The following is a 26,867-nucleotide window of genomic DNA, read 5'->3' on the forward strand; positions in this document are numbered from 1 at the left end:
AGATTTAGACAGTTTAGGAGAGTGATCCAGGAAATGGCTGATGAAATTCAACGTGAGCAAATGCGAGGTTTTGCACTTTGGGAAAAAAAATACAGGCGTAGACTATTTTCTAAACAGTGAGAAAATTCATAAAGCAGAAGTACAAAGGGAGCTGGGAGTGTTGGTCCTGGATTCTTTAAAAGTTAACTTACCAGTAGAGTCCGTGATTAAGAAAGCGAATGTAATGTACTCGTTTATCTCAAGAAGGTTGGAATATAAAAGCAGTGATGTGCTTCTGAGACTTTATAAAGCTCTAGTTTGGCCCCATTTAGAATACCGTGTCCAATTTTGGGCCCCACACCTCAGGAAGGAAATACTGGCGCTGGAGCGTGTCCAGCGGAGATTCACACGGATGATCCCTGGAATGGTAGGTTTAACATACGATGAATGGCTGAGGATCCTGGGATTGTATTCATTAGGGTTTAGAAGGTTGAGAGGAGATCTAATAGAAACTTACAAGATAATGAATGGCTTAGAAAGGGTGGATGCTGGGAAGTTGTTTCCGTTAGGCGGGGAGACTATGACCGTGAGCACAGCCTTAGAATTAAGAAGGTAAATTTAAAATGGAAAAGAGGAGACATTTCTTCAGCCAGAGAGTGGTGGACCCGTGGAATTCATTGCCATGGAGTGCAGTGGAGGCCGGGACGTTAAATGTTTTCAAGGCGGAGATTGATAAATTCTTGATTTCACGATGAATCAAGGGCTACGGGGAGAGTGCAGGGAAGTGGAGTTGAAATGCCCATCCGCCATGATTTAAATGGCAGAGTGGACTCCATGGCCGAATGGCCTTACTTCCACTCCGATGTCTTATGGTCTGATGGTCTTACAGTCTTAGTCTTCTGAATCTTTTAGAATTATTACCAGAATTTTGGCTTGCCTAAGGGTTCAATCAGTCAAAATCAACCAAAGGACAGAAAACATGAGATAGGATCAGAGATAATGGGAACTGCAGATGCTGGAGATTCCAAGATAATAAAATGTGAGGCTGGATGAACACAGCAGGCCAAGCAGCATCTCAGGAGCACAAAAGCTGACGTTTCGGGCCTAGACCCTTCATCAGAGAGAGGGTCTGATGAAGGGTCTAGGCCCGAAACGTCAGCTTTTGTGCTCCTGAGATGCTGCTTGGCCTGCTGTGTTCATCCAGCCTCACATTTTATTATCTTATGACAGAAAACATGAGATGTGGTAAATATTTGTTTTTAGACATGGTGATCATAGACAGCGGTGTTTCCATTGGACTGCTTTTCCTTCTTTGTATATACAATCTTGATTAGTTTCTGAATGGAATGTTGCATTCAGTTCTGGTCACTGCACTTCATGAAGGGTGTTAGGGTTCTCAAAAGAATGCATAAGAGATTGACCAGAATGGTCCTAGGGATGTGGGATTTTGGGTACATAATTAGCTTGGAGAAATTTGGAGCAAAAGAACTGGAGATAGAGGGGGATGTGAGCAATAATGACCTGGAACTTGCTGCCCCCAAAGGTGGTAGAAGTGAAAGCAATCATTGATTTCAAAACAATATCTAATGTGCATTTAAAAAAAAACATATTGGGCTATGAGAATTGATGAGCAGTGAGATTGACTGATGGGTCTAGGCCCGAAACGTCACATTTTGTGCTCCTCAGATGCTGCTTGGCCTGCTATGTTCATCCAGCTCCACACTTTGTTATCTCGTGAGATTGCCTGTATTGTTCAGAGAAAAGCCAGTATGGATATTTTTTTAAAATATTCATTTGTTGGATGTGGGTGTTGCTGGCTGGCCAGCATTTCTTTCCCATCCCCTGTTGCCCTTGAGAAGGTGGTGGTGAGCTGCCTTCTTGAACCACTGCAGTCCTCCTGCTATAGGTTGATGCACAATGCCATTAGGGAGGGAATTCCAAGATTTTGACCCAGTGACAGTGAAGGAATGGCAATACATTTCCAAGTCAGGATAGTGAGTGGCTTGGGAGGGAACTTGCAGGTGGTGGTGTTCCTATGTACCTTTTATCCTTGTCCTTCTGGGTGGAAGTGCTCGTGGGTTTGGAAGGTGCTGTCTGAGGATCTTTGGTGAATTTCTGCAGTGCATCTTGCAGATAGTACCACGGCTGCTACTGAGTGTCAGTGGTGGGGGGAAGTGTATGCCTGTGGATGTAGTGTCAATCAAGTGGGCTGCTTTGTCCTGGATGGTGTCAAGCTTCTTGTGTATTGTTGGGGCTGCACTCCTCCAGGCAAGTGGGGAGTATTCCATCACACTCCTGATGTGTGCCTTGTAGATGGTGTACAGATGTTGGGGGATCAGGAGGTGAGTTACACCCCACAGTATTCCTAGCTTCAGACCTGCTCTTCATCCACTGTGTTTATGTAGTGAGTTAAGTTGAGTTTCTAGTCAGTGATAACCCCCAGGTTATTCATGGGGATGTTCAGTGATGGTAACACAGTTGAATGCCAAGGGGCATGGTTAGATTATTTCTTATTGGTGATTGTCAAAGCCTGACATTTGTGTGGCACAAATGTTAATTGCCAATTGTCAGCCTAAGCCTGGATACTGTCCCGATCTTTTAGCGTTTGAACATGGTCTGCTTCAGTATCTGAGGAGTCACGAATGGAGCTGGACATTGTGCAATCATCAGCAAACATCCCTACCTCTGACTTCATGATGGAGGGAAGGTTATTGATGAAGAAGCTGAAGATGGTCAGACCTCAAACAGTACCCTGATGAACTCCTGCAGAGATGTCCTGGAGTTGAGATGACTGATCTCCAACTACCATGACTATCTTCCTTTGTGGAGACAATAAAGACCGCAGATGCTGGAAACTAGAATCAATAAATGTGGAGCTGGAAAATTACTCAGATAGCATCCGATGAGCAGGGAAGCCAATGTTTTGAGGCAAAATGTGTCAGGTATGAGCCCAACCACCAGAGAGTTTTCCCCCTGATACCCATTGATTCTAGTTTTGCGAGGCCACCTTGAATGCCACACTTGGTTGAATGCAGCCTTGATGTCAAGGGCTGTCACTCTCAACTCACCTCTGGAATTCAGCTCTTCTGTCCACTTTTGAACGAAGGTTGTAATGACATTAGGAGCTGAGTAGTCCTGGCGGAACCCAAACTGGGCGTCACTGAGCAGGTTATTGCTGAGCAGGTGCTGCTTGATGACACCTTCTATCACTTTACTGATGATCGAGAGGAGACTGATGGGGCAGTAATTCTCCGGCTTGGATTTGTCCTGCTGTTTTATGCACAGGACACATTTGGGCAATTTTCCACATTGCCGGGTAGACACCAGTGTTGTAACTGTACTGGAATAGCTTTGCTAGGGAAGCGGCATATTCTGGAGCACAAGCCTTCAGTACTATTGCCGGAATGCCCGTAGCCTTTGCGGTATCCAATATCTCCAACAGTTTCTTGATGTTAGGTGGAGTGAATTGAATTGGCTGAAAGCTGATAGAAATAGCTCATGTGGTTAAAGAGATGTGAGGGGAGGGCAGTATTAGGCTATTGAGCTTGATGATCATAATGAATGGTGGAGCAGGCTCAGGGGGTCTTACTCCTGCTTCTATCTTCTATGTTTCTATGTTGCCTCTCGAGATTTCCCATTTTCTTTTGGACTCATGACCCCTCGTAATTGAATCCCCCACTCTGGGAAAAAGCTTTTTGCTATCCAAACTGTCTATACTCCTCATGATTTTGTAGACCTCAATCAGAACCCCCTCAATCTCCATCTTTCAAATGAAAATAATACTAATCTATTCAACCTCTCTTCATAGCTAGCACCCTCCATACCAGGCAACATCCTGGTGAACCTCCTCTGCACCCTCTCCAAAGCATCCACATCCTTTTGGTAATGTGGCGACCAGAACTGTACACAGTACTCCAAATGTGGCCGAACCAAAGTCCTATACAACTGCAATATGACCTGCCAACTCTTGTACTCAATACCCCGCCCAATGAAGGAAAGCATGCCGTATGCCTTCTTGACCACCCTATTGACCTGTGTTGTCACCTTCAGGGAACAATGGACCTGAACACCCAGATCTCTCTGTTCATCAATTTTCCCTAGGACTTTTCCATTTGCTGTATAGTTTGCCCTTGAATTTGATCTTCCAAAATGCATCACCTTGCATTTGCCGGATTGAACTCCATCTGCCATTTATCTGCCCAACTCTCCAGTCTATCTATATTCTGCTGTAATTTCTGACAGTCCCCTTCACTATCAGCTACTCCACCAATCTTAGTGTCATCAGCAAACTTGCTGCTCAGACCACCTACACCTTCCTCCAGATCATTTACATATATCACAAACAACAGTGGTCCCAGCACAGATCCCTGTGGAACACCACTGGTCACAGTCTCCAATTTGAGAAACTCCCTTCTACTGCTACCCTCTGTCTCCTGTTGCCCACCCTAAGAAAATATTGGGAGATAAGCACGGTTGTTCCCCCGATGTTGTAAATTTACAAATATCTGACTTAGCAGCATGATGAGAGATGGGGAGAAGTATTAATGTTGCGCAGTGACTTGGAGTTTAAATTGCTACTAGTTTCACTGCATTTGGATTAGGGAGCATGAATCAGGTCATTTGCATCAAACTAGCAAAAGTATCCTTGTTAGATCCGAGTTAATGGGAACTGCAGATGCTGGAGAATCCAAGATAATAAAGTGTGAAGCTGGATGAACACAGCAGGCCAAGCAGCATCTCAGGAGCACAAAACCTGACGTTTTGGGCCTAGACCCTTCATCAGAGAGGGGGATGGGGTGAGGGTTCAAGTGGAGGCTTGGGGACCGCTTTGCAGAACACCTCCGCTCGGTTCGCAATAAACAGCTGCACCTCCCAGTCGCGAACCATTTCAACTCCCCCTCCCATTCTTTAGATGTCATGTCCATCATGGGCCTCCTGCAGTGCCACAATGATGCCACCCGAAGGTTGCAGGAACAGCAACTCATATTCCGCTTGGGAACCCTGCAGCCCAATGGTATCAATGTGGACTTCACCAACTTCAAAATCTCCCCTACCCCCACCGCATCCCAAAACCAGCCCAGTTCGTCCCCTCCCACCACTGCATCACTCAACCAGCCCAGCTCTTTCCCTCCACCCACTGCATCCCAAAACCAGCCCAGCCTGTCTCTGCCTCCCTAACCTGTTCTTCCTCTCACCCATCCCTTCCTCCCACCCCAATCCGCACCTCCATTTCCTACCTACTAACCTCATCCCACCTCCTTGACCTGTCCATCTTCCCTGGACTGACCTATCCCCTCCCTACCTCCCCACCTATACTCTCCTCTCCTCCTATCTTCTTTTCTCCATCTTCGGTCCGCCTCCCCCTCGCTCCCTATTTATTCCAGTTCCCTCTCCCCATCCCCCTCTCTGATGAAGGGTCTAGGCCCGAAACGTCAGCTTTTGTGCTCCTGAGATGCTGCTTGGCCTGCTGTGTTCATCCAGCTTCACACTTTATTATCTCGTTAGATCCTTTTTGGTTTAAACTGTAGATTAAAAATTACTGCATGATTTGGATCAGCTGTTTCAATTAATGTTGTGTTTTGCAATTGCCTGATTTGGATTATGAAACTCTTGAGAAGCATCCTTGGTCTTCTTAGCTGAAAGCAATGCCTATAGCTTGTAAAATCAAAACAGAGCATGATTCATGACAAAAAAAAGGTCTGAGTTTGAATAAGTGCAAATATAAGGAACTGTGAAAGTGGAATTTGTGATTCCTCTCAAGATAGCTGAACAGGTTTTAAGGTCATGTGATTATTAGATAATTAGCATCTTTTTAATTTATCCATGAATTCAGGCATTGCATTTTCTGCCAACATTCTCCCCATCCCCAACTGCCAGTGTGCCAGATACAGAGTCCAAGGTAGATTTTTTTTTAATGTCTTATGAAACCATTTTGTACTATTTTTTGCCAAAGTTACCGAAGAAGTTTGTGAAGGAATAGCAATTTGGTATTTTTAATATTTTAAAAAATCACACCGGAGGATTAATGCCTGAGCAAAGGCTCTTTTCAAATATATGGCTCCAAATGTTTTTCATTAACTGACTTTGAATCATATTTCAAATGAATTCTTAATTTTGTCATGAATTACTCGTGGATGTGGTTGACATTGGCAAGATCTCATTTACTGCCCCCATTCCAAGTTGCCCTGAGAAAATGTGATGGGTGTTTTCCTTGAACCACTGCAATGCCTGTCGGGACTGTGCAGTTGCAGTGGTATTAGGTAGATTATTCCAGGATAATTACCCAGCAACAATAAAGGAACATGATGTGAAAGCTAGTCAGGACGTGATTCGGTGGCAATGTTGTTAAGGAAGTATTGCTGCTTTCATTCTTTACAGCATTTTACAGAGATCCTGAAGATCAGTAAACAGGTTAACCTGGGGCAGACAGGAAAGCAGAGTTGGAGATCATAACCAGGCCAGCCATAGTCTGACTGAAATGAGGAGCAAACTGTAAGGACCAGATAGGCTACTCCTACACCTATGTTCAGTGTTTCTGCTTGTGATATCTCTACATTTTGGGGTGACCTTTTAACGGTTACTATTTAGGATCACTCATGAAATATTTAAAACTTGGCAGGTTCAGGATGGTCAATGGAAAACTATCCCGAGCAAAAGTGATCTCTTTCTGGAAAAGATAATTTTAAAAAGTGAATGAAATAAAGAGTTAATTAAAACCGAACAGATGTTCCATTTCTAGCATATTCAGTTTCATGTGTGTAAGCATATCTTCCCATTCAGTTTAAGTCTCTCCTTTCTGTATTTGATTTGGCAGTTTGATGCTCAAGGTAGGGACAGTTTCTTATAGTGTATGACCTGGAACCAGATAGCTGAAAAAGATTGTACATTTTGACATTATAAATTGAAGTTGTTCTCTACCAATAAGCATCCATGAAAGAAATGTCTATTTAAAAGTTTCTCTGTAGATGAACCATAGATAAAGTAAAAAGAAATGTATCATTTTTTCTCCCTTGTGTTGTTCAATTGGATCATCAGATGGGAGCACCATTGGTAACGCCAATATTTATTGTCCTTCCTTAACTATCCTTGAGAAGGTAGTAGTGAGCTGCCTTCTTGAAGTGCTGCAGTCTTTGCTGTTCAGGATGGGGAAATCATAGACCTGAGCCAGCATCAAAAGGCTGCATCCACAACCATGTACTTTGTTGCAGAAATGTAATTAGAAGAATTAGCTGGCATTTTCCTTTCATGATGAGGAATAAGCTTCACTCTGATAAGCTAAATGATGGAGCTCAAATTATTCATCAATGACAGGGAGACAAACCTGGGTTCCGCTCGGCTGATTGGAATAGTCTAATGCTTTGTGGCACATTTTTCCAGGAAGTGATAGAGATACACAAACAGTTGAGGTGCATACTAGCCTTTGAATGGACAATGTTTTCATTTTTAAGTGCCTTTTTCCGTGTGTAAAGTGATTAACATTTGTGACTCGAATAGAGTTATACTACCATGGGATGTTAATTGCTCTTATTAAGTCGCTGGAACAAGCATGAAAGGTTAAGTCAGGAATTCAATCAGGGAGGACAGCAGGTCTACAAAGTGTTCCAATTATTAGTTCCTGAACCAAATAGCTCTGAATCAGCTCATTTATAAACTCAACCTTTGTACATCTAGAAAAATGGTATCGGGGGAAAGAATACTCCAAGGCAAATATGGTTAATGGGTAAGGCACTGCTACAGGCAGTGGATATATGAGATTTCAGCAGATTTGTTTTTGTTTTAATTTGGGATGTAAATGAGCTCCTTTCAATAAGCAAACAATATTAATGCCCATCGAACCATTTAACCCATGATGGATATACTTTTGATGCAGGTTAGAAACTACTGTAATGTCCATAACAACATGCTTGTTCCCTCTGTGTGGTTGTTTCACATAGTTACCTGGTTGAATGATGTTAGAGATTTGATCCAAAGGGAGATACAGACAGGTTTTTGGATAGATCATAGATAGACTATATTTTCAGTCCAACTACACTGTCAGAGATAGGAAGTGAATGCTTATCATATATAAACTAGTAATAGATTTTGTGTAAACATGGCATCTGACTATTGAGAAAAAGAATTTTCTTTATATCTCATGTATTGATAAATCTTTAATTAAAGTAAGCCTTTGTACTTACCACCTGCTGGCTGTTTGAAGCAAGTTCATTCTAATGCAATCCAATTTTTTTGCAGAAAAGCACAGCTCTTTGTGTTTTCACATATTGACATCTGATGCCAAGATTACCACCTTGCTAGGGCATACTGCATTCCTCCCAATTTCACTGGGTAATATGATTTCAAGAATGGATACACAGGCCAATTCAAATGTTAAGTCATTGAGGTTACAGAATACTGTATGGTTCTGGTTTACAATCAGTTACTTTCTGATTTTTAAGCAGTTCGAATCATCCCCAGATCTCTGACTCTGGACACTGGACTTATTTAAGGTCATGTGTAATGAAGAGATGGTTGATGGTTGTTTCAAGGCAAAAGAATCTGTGCATTTTTGTAAAATACAAAAGGCAAGTATAATGTAAGAAAAATGGGTAAATAGAATAAACAAGGAGATTGACAGAATTAATTGTACAGAGAACAATTGTATTATTAAATACACTATTAACTAGACAACAGCCCACAATAAGAACACTATCCTACTGATACAGAGGAAACAACAGTGTTTAATTTCAGCCTCTTTATTCAGAATTCCTACCCTTGGGGTCCCAGTGCACTGTCAACACCCACCTTCCCTCCCAGCTAGCTAGGTCATAACTTTGGGGTCTCGGGAGTTTATGCTGACCACTCAAAACACAGTTTTAACGTGCGCCCAGTTGTTGAGATTCTTGCCATTGGTTCTCTTCGTTCAGAACAAGACTGAGTCTGGAAGTTCTTGTTCAAGAAGCTCTGTTAGCTTCCCTCTGTCAGATCTCTTCGGTTCCCATGATGCTCTGTGTTCAGCTTTCCAATTCCTTCTCTGTTTGGCCCCTCGATTCAGCTTCTCTGGGTCTTGCTTTGGAAGCTGCCTGTTTGGATGGAAACATGTGGGGAAGCTGTTGGTGCAGAAACTTGTAGTTGGAAAAGGCTTTCACTCTGGTGAGATTATGATTTGCAATCATACTGTGTGCCCCATTAGCTCCCCTCAAGCCTATAGTTTTCTTTAAGCTTTTGATGTTCTCTTCAGGGGTTAATTTGCTTTCTGATGGTTAGAATATATGTGAATGGGTTTTGATCAAGGTTGAACATCTGGTGTCTCTGTAGGCCTCATACTGTCTGTGCTGTGTAGCCTGAGGTGTAAAAGCTATCTCAAGCTAGGGTCTGTTAGTTTCAGTTGATTGTCCTCTTCGAGAGGAAGTATAAATTGGAATTCCTGGCTGAACAATGGTTCCAGACAGCCATCTCAGTTTTTTTTTCAGAAGAAGAGTCTTGGCCCGAAACATCAGCTTTCCTGCTCCTCTGATGCTGCTTGGCCTGCTGTGTTCATCCAGCTCCACACCTTGTTATCTCAGCCATCTCAATTCTGTGAGTTGTATTCTCCACAGAACTCAGTCCAGCTGTCCCTTTTAATGTTCAAAAGTTCTGAAAATCCAGGGATTTATCCAGTATTTTAGAGATTGGAAAAGTCTAGAGTTTAGTCCAATATTTTAGAGATTGGAAAAGTCCAGGGTTTTGTCCAGTGTTTTAAATTTTGGGCATGTTTGCTCAATCCTATAGTAGATAAGTAAGTGCACAGCAGCCAGAGAAATTAACATATCAGAAAAGAACTTTAGAGATTGGATGAAGCACTCTATACAGTGTGTGACATATGCTGAAGAATAAAGGCACAGAGGAAAGCAAGGTATATAGCCACAGTTGGACAATAAAGTTGCCAAATGAAAGTCAACAGAACAGATGCTCAGTTTCTTGAGGATCTCTTCAAATCTCCATTCTTAAACAAGCAAATCCATGCATTGTTGGTTTTGGAAGCCAGCCCTACAAGGCTTACCAGAAAAGAAACAATTTTGTACAGGAACAGAAAATCAAGATTTCACAGATGAACAAGACGAAAGGTGTCTAACATTTGAATTGTTTACAATAACAATTGACAAAACACTGGATTGGTCTATAGAGGGGACATGGATGAGGTTCCCATGAATTTCATCATGTCAGACAGTCAAACGGTGAACAAAAGTGGAATAAAAGCCACGTTTGTGGCGACAATTGACCACGGAAGGTATTGATACTCAGTTTTATGTCTCATACGTCTGACTGGATACTCATAGCCAATGGTGATATTTAAGAGAAAAACCCTTCCAAAACAACAATTCCCAAAAGGAGGAGTCATAGAGTAATAGAGTCATACAGCATGGAAATGGACCCTTCAGTCCAACCAGCCCATGCTGACCATAATCCCAAGCAAAACTAGCCCCACCTGACCCATGCCCCTCCAGATCTTTCTAATTCATGTACTTATCGAAGTGCCTTTTAAATGTCGTAACTGTGCCAACATCCGGCATTCCTCAAGAAGTTCATTCCACATGCAAACATCCCTCTGTGTAAAAAGGTTGCCCCTCGTGTCTTTTTAAAATCTCTCTCCTCTTACATAAAAATATGTCCCTAGTTGTGAAATCCCCTATCCCAGGGAAAGGTTATCTACCATTGACCCCATCTATACCCTTCATGATTTTATAAACCTCTATAAGGTCACCTCTCAAACTCCTGCACTGCAGTGAAAGAAGTCTCAGCCAATCCAACATTTCTTTTATAATTCAAATCTTCCATACCCAGCAACATTTTGGTAAATCTCTTCTAAACCCTCTCTAGCTTAATAATATCCTTCCAATAACAGGGTAACCAGAACTGAACACCGTTCTCCAGAAGAGGTCTCACCACTGTCCTGTACAACCTCAACATGACTTCCCAACTCTTATGTTAAAGAGTCATCCATATTCATGATAAAGGATATGTAGATGAAGGTGGTTGAAAACATGGCTGAAGAAAAGTAAGATTTCTGACCAGGATGATAACCTGGGACAGGTTAAGATCACACCTTTTCAATGATGCTGTTGGGTCTTGACCTGAAATGTTGACTTTCCTGCTCCTCTGATGCTGCCTGACCTGCAGTGTTTCTCTAGCTCCACACTACTGAATCTGACTCCAGCATCTGGGATATACAAAGTGCAGAGCTGGATGAACACAGCAGGCCATGCAGCATCAGAGGAACAGGAAGGGTAATGTTTCGGGCCTTAGAAGGGTCTTCATTTCTGAAGAGGGGTCTAGGTCCAAAACATCAGCCTTCCTGCTCCTCTGATGTCATTTGGCCTGTTGTGTTCATCCAGCTCTACACCTTGTTATCTCAGATGCTCCAGCATCTGCAGTTCCTACTATTTCTGACTCCAGCATCTGCAGTTCTTGCTATATCCGTGTTGTTGCTGAAGTTAGATTGTAGAGTAATGATAATACAGTAATTCCCAATGGTCTAACCAGCCTTGTTCACCTATTGCAAGTCTCTCTGAACAAGCCCTTCAAGGAAAGTGTGACAAAATAAAATGATTGGATTTACTAGAGAACATTCGTTCAGAGAAGCAGCATACAGGCTTTTGTGAGTGGATTGTAGAACTTTGGATTAACTCAGATTTGAGATTTGTCATCGCCATTCAAGAAATGAAGAATATCCAATGTACTTAATGGGACAGAAGATGATTATGTATGGAGTGATTATCTGTAATGACTGGACACTGATAAAGTTGATGTCATTTCAGAACAGACTGGGGCAGTCATTTGGTTCTGGCAAGGAGGTAGAGGGTAATTTTGATGGATTTTAATACACATTCATTTCAAGCTGTGATGCAAAGTGATATTCCACAGGGTGAAAAAATAGCGGAAGAAATTTTATAAGCAAGCTTTTGTTTTTGATGAACTTGATTAATTTAATGGGTTTGGTGTATAGAAATTAATAGATATTGTTTAATTATAGATGAAAGTTTCGTAATAAAATTATTTCCAGTGCTGTTTATGCTAATATTGTAGACGGAGTTGGCAGGAACCGTCTTTGACATGGCACCTGTGGTTGGCCGGGCAATGGGAGAGGATGGATTTCAGCCTCTTCAAAGTATTGTTTGTGAAAAATCTACCCCTAACTTTTTGACTGAAAAGTTAGAGTGGACTTTTCCCAGTCTTGGTGCATTATGGACAATACAGCAAATATGGCGAAACTGTGCTAATGAAAACAAATCATGATCTCAGTGTTGAGAGAAAAGGCTCTGATTTTTCTCTTATGATTTCAATAACGAATTCTGAAGGTTGCTAATTATCAGCATGCCTTATTTCCATACATTTGCATCTTGTTATCAGTGAATCTGACCTCATTTCTATGCAATTTGCAATTCTCCCTTCCTCTCCTGAGAATCTTGATAGCAATTCCTTTCTTGAAAGGCACCATGGTGATCTGGCAGCTCACAGCTTGCTCCTCCAGGCCCCTGTGTGCCTTCACCAGAATATTCTTGAATGGCCCATGCACAGCATCCTCATCCACTCTATGTCTCCTGAGATTGTATCAGTCAACCACCAGCGTCACTACATTATCATGACTAGACTTTAGACCAACTCAGAATCCAGTTCAGCACTTCAGGACTTCACTTTGAAGCTCCAAAACCCCTTTCATTTGCATGGGCCTGCCAGGGCACTTTGCACACAGGGACAGATTGCCAACTGGATATACCTTGTGACTTATAACTTCATTTCTTATTGTGCAAATCACTCTGTGTTTCATTGGAACCTGCCAGCCTCTGTAGATTGACAGGAAGGGTTAGTAGTTGTGGAGGACATGGGAGGTGAGAGTTGTTGAGAGGTTGCACTGCATAGAATGCTAAAGAACGGTCAATGGTCTTCTGCATTCTGCAGAGGTAAATGCTAGTATCCTGTCTCTGCTAGTTCACACTCGCCCTAACGCAGCACTATTTATAGACTACCATTGCAGATGGTAGTCCATAAGTAGTGCTGCGCTAGGGTGAGTGTGAATTGGCAGAGAGAGGGTAGTAGCAACCTACCTCTGCAGAATGCAGAAGACTATTGACCTTTCTTTAGCATTCTATCTGACCACAGAGACATCTTCAGTTCCTTGGTCTCCTTTGATGATCTGCCAAGTAGAAGAAAGCATTCCTCCTGACCACTCCATCACAAGAGTGTCAAGGTCCATAAAGGAAAGCAGTGCATCAAGTTCCCTTCTGAGAAATTTCAGTTTTTTTAAGAGGGCTGTATATGAGGTAGTCCTTGACTTGCTGCATCAGAAATGGTGTACAGCTTCCCATTAAGTACAGTGGCAGCAACTTGTACGCTGCACGGTTCTGCCAGCAGTGGGAATGTTGCCTCACTTGCTGCACAATTGCATGGAAAGTTTATCTATTAAGTCCAGTTTCATAATCTGTGAAGTGAACAGCAGAAAATAGCATGAGAAAAGTCGCTGTGAGCCATGACAGGACACCCACTGTAATATTCCCTGAAAATAACATTTAGCCTCATATTTGGAAAATCTAGCCAATAGCCTTAGAAACAACATTTCATAAGTGTATGTGGCAGCTTCAGTGGTTGCCAGAGCAACAGAACAAGAGATTTCCAGTATCTGCAGTGCTTTGTTTTTGCAATAAGGCAAGGTAAGTGATTTATTTGACACAACAATTTGTGCATTGGAGCCAATCTGCCGTCGCTCCCAGACACCTGACTGGTTCATGACTGCTATTTGGATTAGTCAATCATTAACCTAAAATACCACCCGTTGACGTGACAAAAGTGTAATTTCTTGTTTGCTGTAGTTCTACAAGAATCAAATTTACATATATATTGGAAACATAGTGGCTTTATACAACGCCTGTTCAATTTAACTGAAGTAATTTCCTATTATCAACCATTTGTTCTATCTTCATGCCAAAGAATGAAATAGAGAAGCAAATTAATAAAGGAATCCTTTCATCTTCAAGAAAAAATGTTAGTGATTTTGATGTGATACACTTGGACTGAAATATTTCTTGTAAGAGTTTCCATTTGAATTGGAATATTCCTGAATATTTGTGCATGATCCAATTTGTTACTTCAAAGGAAAAGCTATTATTAAACAAACAATGTACTTTAGAACCAGAGATAATGGGAACTGCAGATGCTGGAGAATTCCAAGGTAATAAAATGTGAGGCTGGATGAACACAGCAGGCCAAGCAGCATCTCAGGAGCACAAAAGCTGACGTTTCGGGCCTAGACCCTTCATCAGAGAGGGGGATGGGGGGAGGGAGCTGGAATAAATAGGGAGAGAGGGGGAGGCGGACCGAAGATGGAGAGTAAAGAAGATAGGTGGAGCGAGTGTAGGTGGGGAGGTAGGGAGGGGATAGGTCAGTCCAGGGAAGACGGACAGGTCAAGGAGGTGGGATGAGGTTAGTAGGTAGCGGGGGGTGCGGCTTGGGGTGGGAGGAAGGGATGGGTGAGAGGAAGAACCGGTTAGGGAGGCAGAGACAGGTTGGACTGGTTTTGGGATGCAGTGGGTGGGGGGGAAGAGCTGGGCTGGTTGTGTGGTGCAGTGGGGGGAGGGGACGAACTGGGCTGGTTGAGGGATGCAGTAGGGGAAGGGGAGATTTTGAAACTGGTGAAGTCCACATTGATACCATATGGCTGCAGGGTTCCCAGGCGGAATATGAGTTGCTGTTCCTGCAACCTTCGGGTGGCATCATTGTGGCAGTGCAGGAGGCCCATGATGGACATGTCATCAAGAGAATGGGAGGGGGAGTGGAAATGGTTTGCGACTGGGAGGTGCAGTTGTTTTTTGCGAACTGAGCGGAGGTGTTCTGCAAAGCGGTCCCCAAGCCTCCGCTTGGTTTCCCCAATGTAGAGGAAGCCGCACCGGGTACAGTGGATGCAGTATACCACATTGGCAGATGTGCAGGTGAACCTAAGCTTGATGTGGAATGTCATCTTGGGGCCTGGGATGGGGGTGAGGGAGGAGGTGTGGGGACAAGTGTAGCATTTCCTGCGGTTGCAGGGGAAGGTGCCGGGTGTGGTGGGGTTGGAGGGCAGTGTGGAGCGAACAAGGGAGTCACGGAGAGAGTGGTCTCTCCGGAAAGCAGACAGGGGAGGGGATGGAAAAATGTCTTGGGTGGTGGGGTCGGATTGTAAATGGCGGAAGTGTCGGAGGATAATGCGTTGTATCCGGAGGTTGGTAGGGTGGTGTGTGAGAACGAGGGGGATCCTCTTGGGGTGGTTGTGGCGGGGGCGGGGTGTGAGGGATGTGTCGCGGGAAATGCGGGAGACGCGGTCAAGGGCGTTCTCGATCACCGTGGGGGGAAAGTTGCGGTCCTTAAAGAACTTGGACATCTGGGATGTGCGGGAGTGGAATGTCTTGTCGTGGGAGCAGATGCGGCGGAGGCGGAGGAATTGGGAATAGGGGATGGAATTTTTGCAGGAGGGTGGGTGGGAGGAGGTGTATTCTAGGTAGCTGTGGGAGTCGGTGGGCTTGAAATGGACATCAGTTACAAGCTGGTTGCCTGAGATGGAGACTGTGAGAGCACATCCCTCACCTTCCTGGACCTCTCAGTCTCCATCTCAGGCAACCAGCTTGTAACTGATGTCCATTTCAAGCCCACCGACTCCCACAGCTACCTAGAATACACCTCCTCCCACCCACTCTCCTGCAAAAATTCCATCCCCTATTCCCAATTCCTCCGCCTCCGCCGCATCTGCTCCCACGACAAGACATTCCACTCCCGCACATCCCAGATGTCCAAGTTCTTTAAGGACCGCAACTTTCCCCCCACGGTGATCGAGAACGCCCTTGACCGCGTCTCCCGCATTTCCCGCGACACATCCCTCACACCCCGCCCCCGCCACAACCACCCCAAGAGGATCCCCCTCGTTCTCACACACCACCCTACCAACCTCCGGATACAACGCATTATCCTCCGACACTTCCGCCATTTACAATCCGACCCCACCACCCAAGACATTTTTCCATCCCCTCCCCTGTCTGCTTTCCGGAGAGACCACTCTCTCCGTGACTCCCTTGTTCGCTCCACACTGCCCTCCAACCCCACCACACCCGGCACCTTCCCCTGCAACCGCAGGAAATGCTACACTTGTCCCCACACCTCCTCCCTCACCCCCATCCCAGGCCCCAAGATGACATTCCACATCAAGCAGAGGTTCACCTGCACATCTGCCAATGTGGTATACTGCATCCACTGTACCCGGTGCGGCTTCCTCTACATTGGGGAAACCAAGCGGAGGCTTGGGGACCGCTTTGCAGAACACCTCCGCTCAGTTCGCAAAAAACAACTGCACCTCCCAGTCGCAAACCATTTCCACTCCCCCTCCCATTCTCTTGATGACATGTCCATCATGGGCCTCCTGCACTGCCACAATGATGCCACCCGAAGGTTGCAGGAACAGCAACTCATATTCCGCCTGGGAACCCTGCAGCCATATGGTATCAATGTGGACTTCACCAGTTTCAAAATCTCCCCTTCCCCTACTGCATCCCTCAACCAGCCCAGTTCGTCCCCTCCCCCCACTGCACCACACAACCAGCCCAGCTCTTCCCCCCCACCCACTGCATCCCAAAACCAGTCCAACCTGTCTCTGCCTCCCTAACCGGTTCTTCCTCTCACCCATCCCTTCCTCCCACCCCAAGCCGCACCCCCCGCTACCTACTAACCTCATCCCACCTCCTTGACCTGTCCGTCTTCCCTGGACTGACCTATCCCCTCCCTACCTCCCCACCTACACTCGCTCCACCTATCTTCTTTACTCTCCATCTTCGGTCCGCCTCCCCCTCTCTCCCTAGTTATTCCAGCTCCCTCCCCCCATCCCCCTCTCTGATGAAGGGTCTAGGCCCGAAACGTCAGCTTTTGTGCTCCTGAGATGCTGCTTGGCCTGCTGTGTTCATCCAGCCTCACATTTTATTATCAATGTACTTTAGAACATCCACTTAGAGTCATAGAGTCATAGGGATTCATGGAACGGAAACTACACCTTCAGTCCAACTTGTCCATGTTAACCAGATGTGCTAAATTAATCTAGTTCCATTTCATCTAACCATAATTCCCAATAATTGTAAGATACATAAATGTAACAAAATGTGTAATGTTTAGTGAGGTGGTTTCAGGGAAAATTGCTGCAACTTAATCTGAATTGGTCAGATAACATCAGAAAACACAAGGCTACAGTATTTTTTATAATGAAGTAGAATTTATCTCAATGAAGCCTTGGAAATTTCTGCTCCCATGAATTACATGGACAGTGGCATGATAGTTGGAACAATACAGAAAAAAATAAAAAAATGTTCAGAATCTCCAATGTTAAGAGAAATATTTGCTAATTTCCCATAAGGTTCAAAAGGCGAAACAACCACCTCATCACATTATATACCTGCTTTCCTGTCATCTTGCACACCACTTCAGCCCTTCATGATTCACTTTTGATCCTGGGGATACTCATGACTTGCACATTTCCGTCAGGTCAGTTTGTATGCAGGTCACAAATGCAAGCCATGCATCATCGCGCAATGTATCTTATGTTCTTAGACTTATTTGTTCATGCTCACACACTTTGTGCTTATTTGGAGCTTGGCAGTCCTAATGGTGTGGATTGATATTTAACACAGAAGTGGCAGACAACTTATCTCTGGCCAGAGCACTGATCTGCCAAGGGAGTGGACATGCCATACCAATAGCAGCAATGTCACACCTGGCAGCAACTTATGTGGCAAACACACTGCATGTGCTTCAAGCAAATGGCCATAGGGGATCAGTTTTAGTGGAACGAGGGGAAACCATAGTGCTCAGGAATACTGCTACAATCAGTCAAAGGGCTTATCTGATTATATCCTGGGGCTTGGTCATTGTGAGACAGACCCTACTTTCCGTGATTTGGGAACACAGACAGTTCTACAGGTCAAATGAAAGATGTCCTGAGATTTCAGTGGAGAAATCCTTCTGGAGGGTGGACCAGTTTTTCTGCATTGAGACTGCATGATGACTGAATGGCATAGGTGTAAGTGGTGCTGCAGAATGAGGAATGAGGTGAGGTATCTTTAAAGAGGAAGCACAAAGAACAAGAAGGGTTCGTAGTTTGGGAGGATGGAGTGGATGAGAGATATTCAGTGGACATGATGCATGCAGTACTGACCGTTTTAGTCTATGAGCCTCGGTGAGAGGTGTATGCAGTGGCAGGATTGAGGTGAGTGATCACACTGTGAAGTGAGGTAGCAGAAAGGCGATTGGTGGCACTTAACCTTATGGAGCGCACAAGATCATTAATAATCTTTCTACGTAGCTATGTGTTGCATTTCACCCATGGCATTGCACTCACCCAGGCTGCTATCTCAGTTGAGGCTAGCACGGTCTGGTGTTGACGCCTCCTTTGCCAGCAAACAGGAAAAAAGACCATCTTCCTTTCCATCACTTCATTCAGCAGTAGCTGTGGGTCTCTGTCAGTGAGTCATGGAGCTACTTTACCTTCTGGGGGCTTTCCTTTGAGGTAGTGTTGTGAGGGCCAGTCCCTACCTTGCAGCATCTGGAGCGGTGTGTGTCTCGGGGTTTAAATATGGTATCAGCAGCATGAATGTTACAAAGTCCTAGTCGTGGTGAGTAATTCCACCCCTCCTGCCAGATAATTCCATGTGATGGGCACCCCAGATACACTGGCTGTAGTAGTAATGAGGTGAAGAGCAGAAGATTGCTTGGGAAAAGGGACTATGGGCTATGGTGGACTAGGTGCCATGAATTCCATTTGAGAAAGCACTTTTCCAAAAACAAAAATGGGAAAATTCAGTCCAAGGTGTTAAAATGTGCTGCCCTTCATGGAACAGAACCATACTAACCAACATAATTGTAACTTCAAATTCTCTAACTGTATGTGTAATGTAAAGTGAAGGTTTGGCATTTCCTGTTGCTGGTCAGTTATCTAGGTTAAGCAAGCGAGAACCAGTGAACTGGCTTCTTTCTCTTGACTTTTCATAGTGGTTCCTAACAGGAGGAGACAGCACAATTTACAAAAGCACATGATCTAATGTAGGCTCACATCAGAGTAGGTGCCCATTGTGTCAACTACAAAACCGAAGAGCTACTTTGTCTGAAAACCCACCTGTAGCTACTATTTGTAGGAGAGTAGTGGGTGGGTACCTTGGTAAAGGATTTAGGGGAGGGACATGATTGTGTAGAATTTAAAAGAGGTAGTACATATGCCAAAATAGAAAAAAAGAACTGTGATTGCTGGAGATCTGAGACAAAAACAGAAGTAGCTGGAGAAACTCAGCAGGTCCTTCAGCATCAGTGTGATGAGAGCAGAATAACATTTTGAGCCACTGGACCCGAAACATTAACTCTGCTTTCTTCCCACAGTTGCTGCCAGAGCAGCTAAGATTCTCCAGCTATTTCTAATTTTATAATGCATATGCCATAACGTCTCAATAGCTACATGAAGCTAGAAAACAATGTGGCTCAGTGGTTGATACTGCTGCCACCCGTTGGCAAAGACCTGGGTTTGATTCCAGCCTCAGGCTCCTGTCTGTTTGGAGTTTGTAAGTTCTGCCCAAGTCTGCGTGGGCTTGCTCTGGTTTCCTCCCACGGCCCAAAGATGTGCAGATTAGGTGGATTGGCCGTGCTAATTTGCCCATAGTGTCTAGGGTGGGAAATGTAGTGATAGGATAGGAAGTGGGCTTGGTTGGGATGCTCTTTGGAGGGTCAATGTGGACTTGATGGGCTAAATGGCCTGCTTCCATGCTGTAGGCATTCTGTTCTATGAAACTGTTTTGTTATCTAACCAAGTTAAGAAATGCCCTTTTTTGAAATTACTGATACAAACTGACATTCCTCATATAGAGTTGTACAGCACAGAAACAGACCCTTTGATCCAACTCATCCACTCTGGCCAGATATCTTAACTGATCTAATCCCATTTGCCAGCATTTGGCCCATATTCCTCATATACCCATCCAGATGCCTTTTAAATGTCATTATCCCATCTTCGCCACCTCCTCTTGCACCTTGTTACACATGTGCACCACCCTGTGTATGAAAATGTTGTCCCTTAGGTCTCTTTTAAATCTTTCCCCTCTCACCTTAAATCTATGCCCTCTAGTTTTGGATGCCCCACCCTAGGAAGAAGACCTCGTCTATTCACCCTGTCTATACCCTAAATGATTTTATAGACCTCAACAAGGTCATCCTCTGATGCTCCAGGGAAAGAAACCCCAGGCTATTCAACCTCTCCCGAAAGCTCAAACCCTCCAATCCCTGCAACATCCTTGTAAATCTTTTCTGAAACCTTTCAAATTTAACAACATTTTTCCTGTAGCAGGGAGGCCAGAATGAATGCAGTATGCCAAAAGTGGCCTCACCAATGTCTTGTACAGCCCCAACAATGATATCTCAACTCCTAAACTCAATGAACTAGCCAATAAAGGCAAGTGCTCCAAATGCCTTCTTTGCTAACCTGTCTACCTGTGATTCCACTTTCAAGGAACTGTGCACTGACACCCAAGGTCTCTTTGTTTGGCACTACTCCCCAGGGACAGACCATTAACTCTGTAAGTCCTGCCCTGGTTTACTTGTACTGGATACTGATACTGAACTGAGATCTTTTTTTTGAAAAAAAAGTTTCATAAAAATAGGCATTTTAAACATTTAAAAAGAAGCTTTTACAGGAAAATATTATATTCGAATTTCTGATGGATTTCTATGTTGGATAGATGGTGTGTGGTGCAGTTTAGAATGGATGGTCATATTGTTGTCACTGTCTTAGTGGCACATCAGTGCGGATTGTATGGGAAATTTTGAATGAACTGCGCAGGCACCTTTCAGAGGCGATTCGGGTACCTTAAATCTGTTGTGTTGTGTACATTGGATTAGCAATTACTGTCAAATCTGACCATATTAGAATTAAATAACAAAAAACTACAGTTTCTTCCACTTACTGTCTTCTACTTTTTCTCCTTTTTTTTAGGTTTTATTGGGACTTGATAATGCTGATGCTAATGGTTGGAAATCTGATAATTATTCCTGTGGGAATCACCTTCTTCACTGAGTCAACATCAACCATTTGGATTGTTTTTAATGTGGCATCTGACACTTTCTTCCTTTTGGACTTGATTGTCAATTTTAGAACGGGAATTGTTGTGGAAGATAATGCCGAAATCATACTGGACCCAAATGTAATCAAGTGGAAATACTTAAAGAGCTGGTTTATCATTGATTTTGTCTCTTCTATACCAGTGGATTATATCTTCCTGATTATAGAAAAGGGATTTGATTCTGATGTTTACAAGACTGCCAGAGCACTGAGAATTGTGAGGTTTACAAAAATTCTTAGTCTCTTACGATTATTAAGACTTTCAAGACTTATACGATATATACACCAGTGGGAGGAGGTAAGATGCTTTTATTCATTTAAATTGTAGGTCAGATTACAATCTGCAGTCCTCTCAGAAACTTTTTAGAATTTTTTTTTCAACCATATGGATTGTAGATTGTCTTGTTACAAAGCATTTTGGTTTGGCAGCAATGTAAACTATTCTATAAAGGTTGGAGGTGAATTTGTCCTGACTGTCCTCACGTAAGCAATAAAAACAGAAGCTGCTGGAAAAGCTCAGCAGACTTGGCAGCATCTGTGAAGAAAAATCAGTGATAATGCTTCATGTCCGGTGACTCTTCCTCAGAACTGATGGTAGCTAGGAAAATGTCTGCTCCCCTTCTCTCCCTACTTATTTCAGAACCGCCTTCCCCTCCCCCATTTCTGACGAAGGGTCTAGGCCTGAAACGTCAACCTTCCTGGTCCTATGATGCTGCTTGGCCTGCTGTGTTCAAACAGCATCACGCCTTGTTATCTCGGACTTTCCAAGCTACTATCAGTCCTGAAGAAGGGCCACCAGGTCCGAAGCGTTAACTTTGATTTCTCTGCTGCCAGACATGATGAGCTGTTCCAGCAACTTCTGTTTTGTTCCTGGATTTACAGTGTCCACATTTCTTTCTGTTTTTATTTCAAATAAGCATTGTTCAATCACCTGGTGAAAATAGTCACATGTAACTTAGATTTCCGTTAATTGCAACTGGACCAAAGTAAAGTTTTAAATGTTCATCAGAAGCTGATGGAATTGAAAATGCTTAAAACTTATTTTGAAAGGGCAACTTAATTTTAACATTGTTCAGGCTTCAGGCCTGGCTGACTGAGGAGAGTGACCATGGGTCTCACGGAGCAGTGAGTGTGCAGCCATGATCACTTCACCCCGCCTCGGGGCCAAAATCCGTTTGGCACCCCCATCTTATATAACTTGTTTGTACCTCTCTGTGCTTGCAGGCAGATAGTGTTTATAGGATTTCCCAAACCAATTGAAAAAATCTTAACTCTGCACCATTAGCGGAACCAGAGCAGGTCGGGAAGGTTAAAATCTTAAAAAAACCTGAAATATGACCCCGTTTAACAATCCTGAGGAAATGGTTTTTGGGCAGCGGTGAGAACAGTAGATGTATGTCTGTTGTATGACCCAGGTCAACAAAGTGGAGCTTGGTCTGCAGTCCTCTTGGACATCCATGGACCAATTTGAAACAGCCAGTGCGCAATGATTATCCAATGTTAAAAACCTTCATGCACAGTCAACTTGAAGTTTGAAATCTGAAATATTGTGATACTCATGCTGAACTCCAACAGTGACAGACTGGAATGGCATTGAGCCATCATTTACAGGGAGTTCAGCTTTTTCAACATTGATACCACTGGCAAGCAGGGCAAAACCAGCTCAAGGAACAAGACTGTGGTTGTAGCTTCTTCTGGAAGAGGAGCACAACCTCCAACAGGTCGGCTTTACCACTGAAAATGGTCTAATTGGCCATCTTGGATACTCCACTTGTGGAGTTAATAAGTGCTTCATGATCTTTCAGTTCAGCTATGCACTAAAACCCTCAGCACGTACACCACAACACTGGATACTACAGTTGATTCGAGAGAAAAATTTTACATTAAACCTGGACAACCCACAGACTGAGTTCCAAGGTGTTGACAATCTAATCCTCCTTGGCAACTTCACCACCAGGTTGGACCTCTGGGGAAATATAATAGGCAGAGAGGGCTCAGAGAGATCCAACAGTAACAGTACCCTGGTCTTGACAAAATGCTTGGAACAGAGCCGATATCAGAACTGACACCTGGTTCGCTGGAGGGGCGAGTGCAAGGCCTCATGGCACCACCTCACTCCAAAAGACTCGCACCTCCTGGACTACATCATCATCCGAACAAGGGACTGCAAAGATATGTGCATCACCTACATCTTGACAAGAATCAATGACTGCTGAATGGATCACCTCCAATTTGCTCTGAGGTCAGTATCAATGTTCTCCAAAACAGCGATGAAAACAAAAATATCCCTGCAGGAAAATCAATGCTGTGGCACTCAAACAGCCAGATTAGAGAGCTCTCTTCATCCAGTCTGATGACCGCCACTGACCCAGAGGTGCTGAGTGCTGAGAGCACCTGGTCTGCCCTCATGGTCTCCATGAGATGTACCTGCGAGGAAATGCTGAAGATCAATAAAGTGTTAGGTGTGACTGGAATCCCGAGCATGAAAATATACTGACATTGCATGATCAACCATGATCAAATTGAATGGTGGAGCAGGCTCGAAGGGCTACATGACCAACTTCTACATCTATTTTCTCAGTATCTATGAATTTATAAGCTGAGTTGGTATGATTACATGACCTTATTTCCAGTATTTAGAAGACCAAAAGCATGCCAGGAGATCTCAGCAATGATGTACTCATCTTCATCTTCAAGAAATCTGACAGGCCAGGCTATGGTAATGGCAGAGAAATTTCCCTGCTGTCGGACATAACGAAGGTTATTGTGATAATCATTTGTGTTCTCCCTGTGGCTGAGACAATAGACAATAGACAATAGGTGCAGGAGTAGGCCATTCGGCCCTTCAAGCCAGCACCACCATTCATTATGATCATGGCTGATCATCCACAATCAGGATCCTGTTCCTGCCTTATCCCCATAACCCTTGATTCCACTATCTTTAAGAGCTCTGTCTATCTATTTCTTGAAAGCATCCAGAGAGTTGGCCTCCACTGCCTTCTGGGGCAGAGCATTCCATACATCCACCACTCTCATGGTGAAGAAGTTTTTCCTCAACTCTGTTCTAAATGGCCTACCCCTTATTTTTAAACTGTGTCCTCTGGTCCTGGACTCACCCATCAGCGGAAACATGCTTCCTGCCTCCACAGTGTCCAATCCCTTAATAATCTTATAGGTCTCAATCAGATCCCCTCTCATCCTTCTAAACTCAAGAGTATACAAGCCCAGTCGCTCCAATATTTCAACATATGATAGTCCTGCCATTCTGGTAATTGACCTTGTGAACCTATGCTGCACTCCCTCAATAGCAAGAATGTCCTTCCTCAAATTGGGAGACCAAAACTTCATACAATACTCCAGGTGCGGTCTCACCAGGGCCCTGTACAGCTACAGAAGGACCTCTTTGCTCCTATACTCAATTCCTCTTGTGATGAAGGCCAGCATGCTGTTAGCTTTCTTCACTACCTGCTGTACCTGCATGCTTGCTTTCATTGACTGATGTACAAGAACACCTAGATCTCGTTGTGCTTCCCCTTTACCTCACTTGACTCCATTCAGATAGTAATCTGCCTTCCTGGTCTTGCCACCAAAGTGTATAACCACACATTTATCCTCATTAAACTGCATCTACCATGCATCCGTCAACTCACCTATCCTGTCGTAGTCACCGTGTATTCTAATAACATCCTCCTCACATTTCACACTGCCACCCAATTTTGTGCCATCAGCAAATTTGCTAATATTACTTCTAATGCCTTCGTCTATATCATTAATATATATCGTAAACAGCTGCGGCCCCAGCACCGAACCTTGTGGTACCCCACTAGTCACTGCCTGCCATTTTGAAAGGGACCCGTTTATCACTACTCTTTGCTTCCTGTCAGCCAGCCAATTTTCAACCCAGCTCAGTATTTTGCCCCCAATACCATGTGCCCTAAATTTTGTTCACCAATCTCCTATGTGGGACTTTATCAAAGGCTTTCTGAAAGTCCAGGTACACTACATCCACTGGCTCTCCCTTATCCATCTTCATAGGCACATCCTCAAAAAATTCCAGAAGATTAGTCAAGCACAATTTCCCCTTCGTAAATCCATGCTGACTCTGACCTATTCTGTTACTGCTATCCAAATGATTCGTAATTTCATCTTTTATAATTGACTCCAGCATCTTTCCCACCACTGACATCAGGCTAACCGGTCTGTAATTTCCTGTTTTCTCTCTCCCTCCTTTCTTGAAAAGGGGACAACATTTGCCACCCTCCAATCTGCAGGATCTGATCCTGAATCTATAGAACCTTGGAAAATAATTGCCAAAGCGTCCACAATGTCTAGAGCCACCTCCTTAAGTACCCTGCTTTGCAGACCATCAGGTCCTGGGGACTTATCAGCGTTCAGACCTAACAGTCTATCCAACACCATTTCCTGCCTAATATAAATGCCCTTCAGTTCGTCCATTACCCTGGGTCCTTCAGCCACTTCTGCATCTGGGAGATAGCTTTTGTCTTCCCTTGTGAAGACAGATCCAAAGTACCTATTCAACTCTTCTGCCATTTCCTTGTTCCCCATTATAAATTCACCCGTTTCTGACTTCAAGGGCCCAATTTTAGTTGTAACCATTTTTTTTCTTTTCACATACCTAAAAAAGCTTTTACTATCCTCTTTTAAATTTTTGGCCAGTTTTCCTTCATAGCTCATTTTTTCTCTGTGTATTGCCTTTTTAGTTATCCTCTGTTGCTCTTTAAAAGCTTCCCAGTCCTCCAGCTTCCCGCTCATCTTTGCTCTGTTATACTTCTCTTTTATCTTTATACAGTCCTTAACTTCCCTCGTCAGCCACAGCCGCCCCTACCTCCCCTTAGGATCTTTCTTCCTCTTTGGTATGAGCTGATCCTGCACCTTCTGCATTATATCCAGAAATACCTGCCTTTGTTGTTCCACTGCCATCCCTGCTCGGGTATTGTACCATTGAACTTTGGCCAGCTCCTCCCTCATAGCTCCATAGTTCCCTTTGTTTAACTGCAATACTGGCACTTCCGATTCTCCCTTCTCCCTCTTAAACTGCAGTTTAAAACTTATTATATTATGGTCACTACCTCCTAATGGCTCCTTTACTTTGAGGTCCCTGATTAAATCCGGTTCATTGCACAACACCAGATCCAGAATTGCCTCCTCCCTGGTAGGCTCCAGTACAAGCTGTTCTAAGAATCCATCTCGGAGGCACTCTACAAACTCCCTTTCTGGGGGTCCAGTACCATCCTGATTCTCCCAGTCTACTCGCATAACAACTGTAGTGATACCTTTGTGACAGGCCAATTTCAACTCTTGATTCAACCTGCACCCTACCTCATGACTACTGTTTGGGGGCCTGTAGATAACTTCCATTAGGGTCTTTCTACCCTTAGAATTTCTCAGCTCTATCCATACTGACTCTACTTCTCTTGACTCTATGTCCCCCCTCGCAAGGGACCGAATATCATTCCTCACCAACAGGGCTACCCCACCCCCTCTGCCCACCAGTCTGTCCTTTCAATAGCACATATAGCCTTGTATAGCCTGAGGAGTGCTGGAGTGGATTATGTCCTTTAAGGACCACGCCACAGAGAATCTTCACTACACAGTAACTGCAAGAGCAGTTCAGGCAACAGGACCAACTTTTCTACATGGTCCTCTTTGAACTCACTAAAATTTTGACACAGTCAATGGTGAGGAATTGTACAGTGTCCTTCTCTGTTTAGGCTACCCCCAAAACCTGTTGGCATTTTCCACCTATTCT

The 26,867-nt window shown here is 44.0% G+C and overlaps 1 protein-coding gene across 4 annotated transcripts in view; it reads left to right on the top strand.

Annotated features, from left to right (window-relative positions):
- The window catches only part of LOC125459972 (potassium/sodium hyperpolarization-activated cyclic nucleotide-gated channel 1-like), a 295,720-nt gene that overhangs the window by 20,011 nt on the left and 248,842 nt on the right, over nucleotides 1-26,867 (top strand). For all 4 annotated transcript variants that reach the window (XR_009446163.1, XM_048546975.2, XM_059648597.1 and 1 more), the window contains exon 2: nucleotides 20,972-21,395. Coding sequence is in view for 3 of the 4 variants with exons in the window: in XM_048546975.2 (XP_048402932.1) it covers nucleotides 20,972-21,395 (424 nt within the window). In the remaining variant the exon portion in view is untranslated. The remainder of the gene's footprint in view (nucleotides 1-20,971; nucleotides 21,396-26,867) is intronic.

Source organism: Stegostoma tigrinum, chromosome 1 (genome assembly GCF_030684315.1).
Source record: "Stegostoma tigrinum isolate sSteTig4 chromosome 1, sSteTig4.hap1, whole genome shotgun sequence".
NCBI lineage: Eukaryota > Metazoa > Chordata > Chondrichthyes > Orectolobiformes > Stegostomatidae > Stegostoma > Stegostoma tigrinum.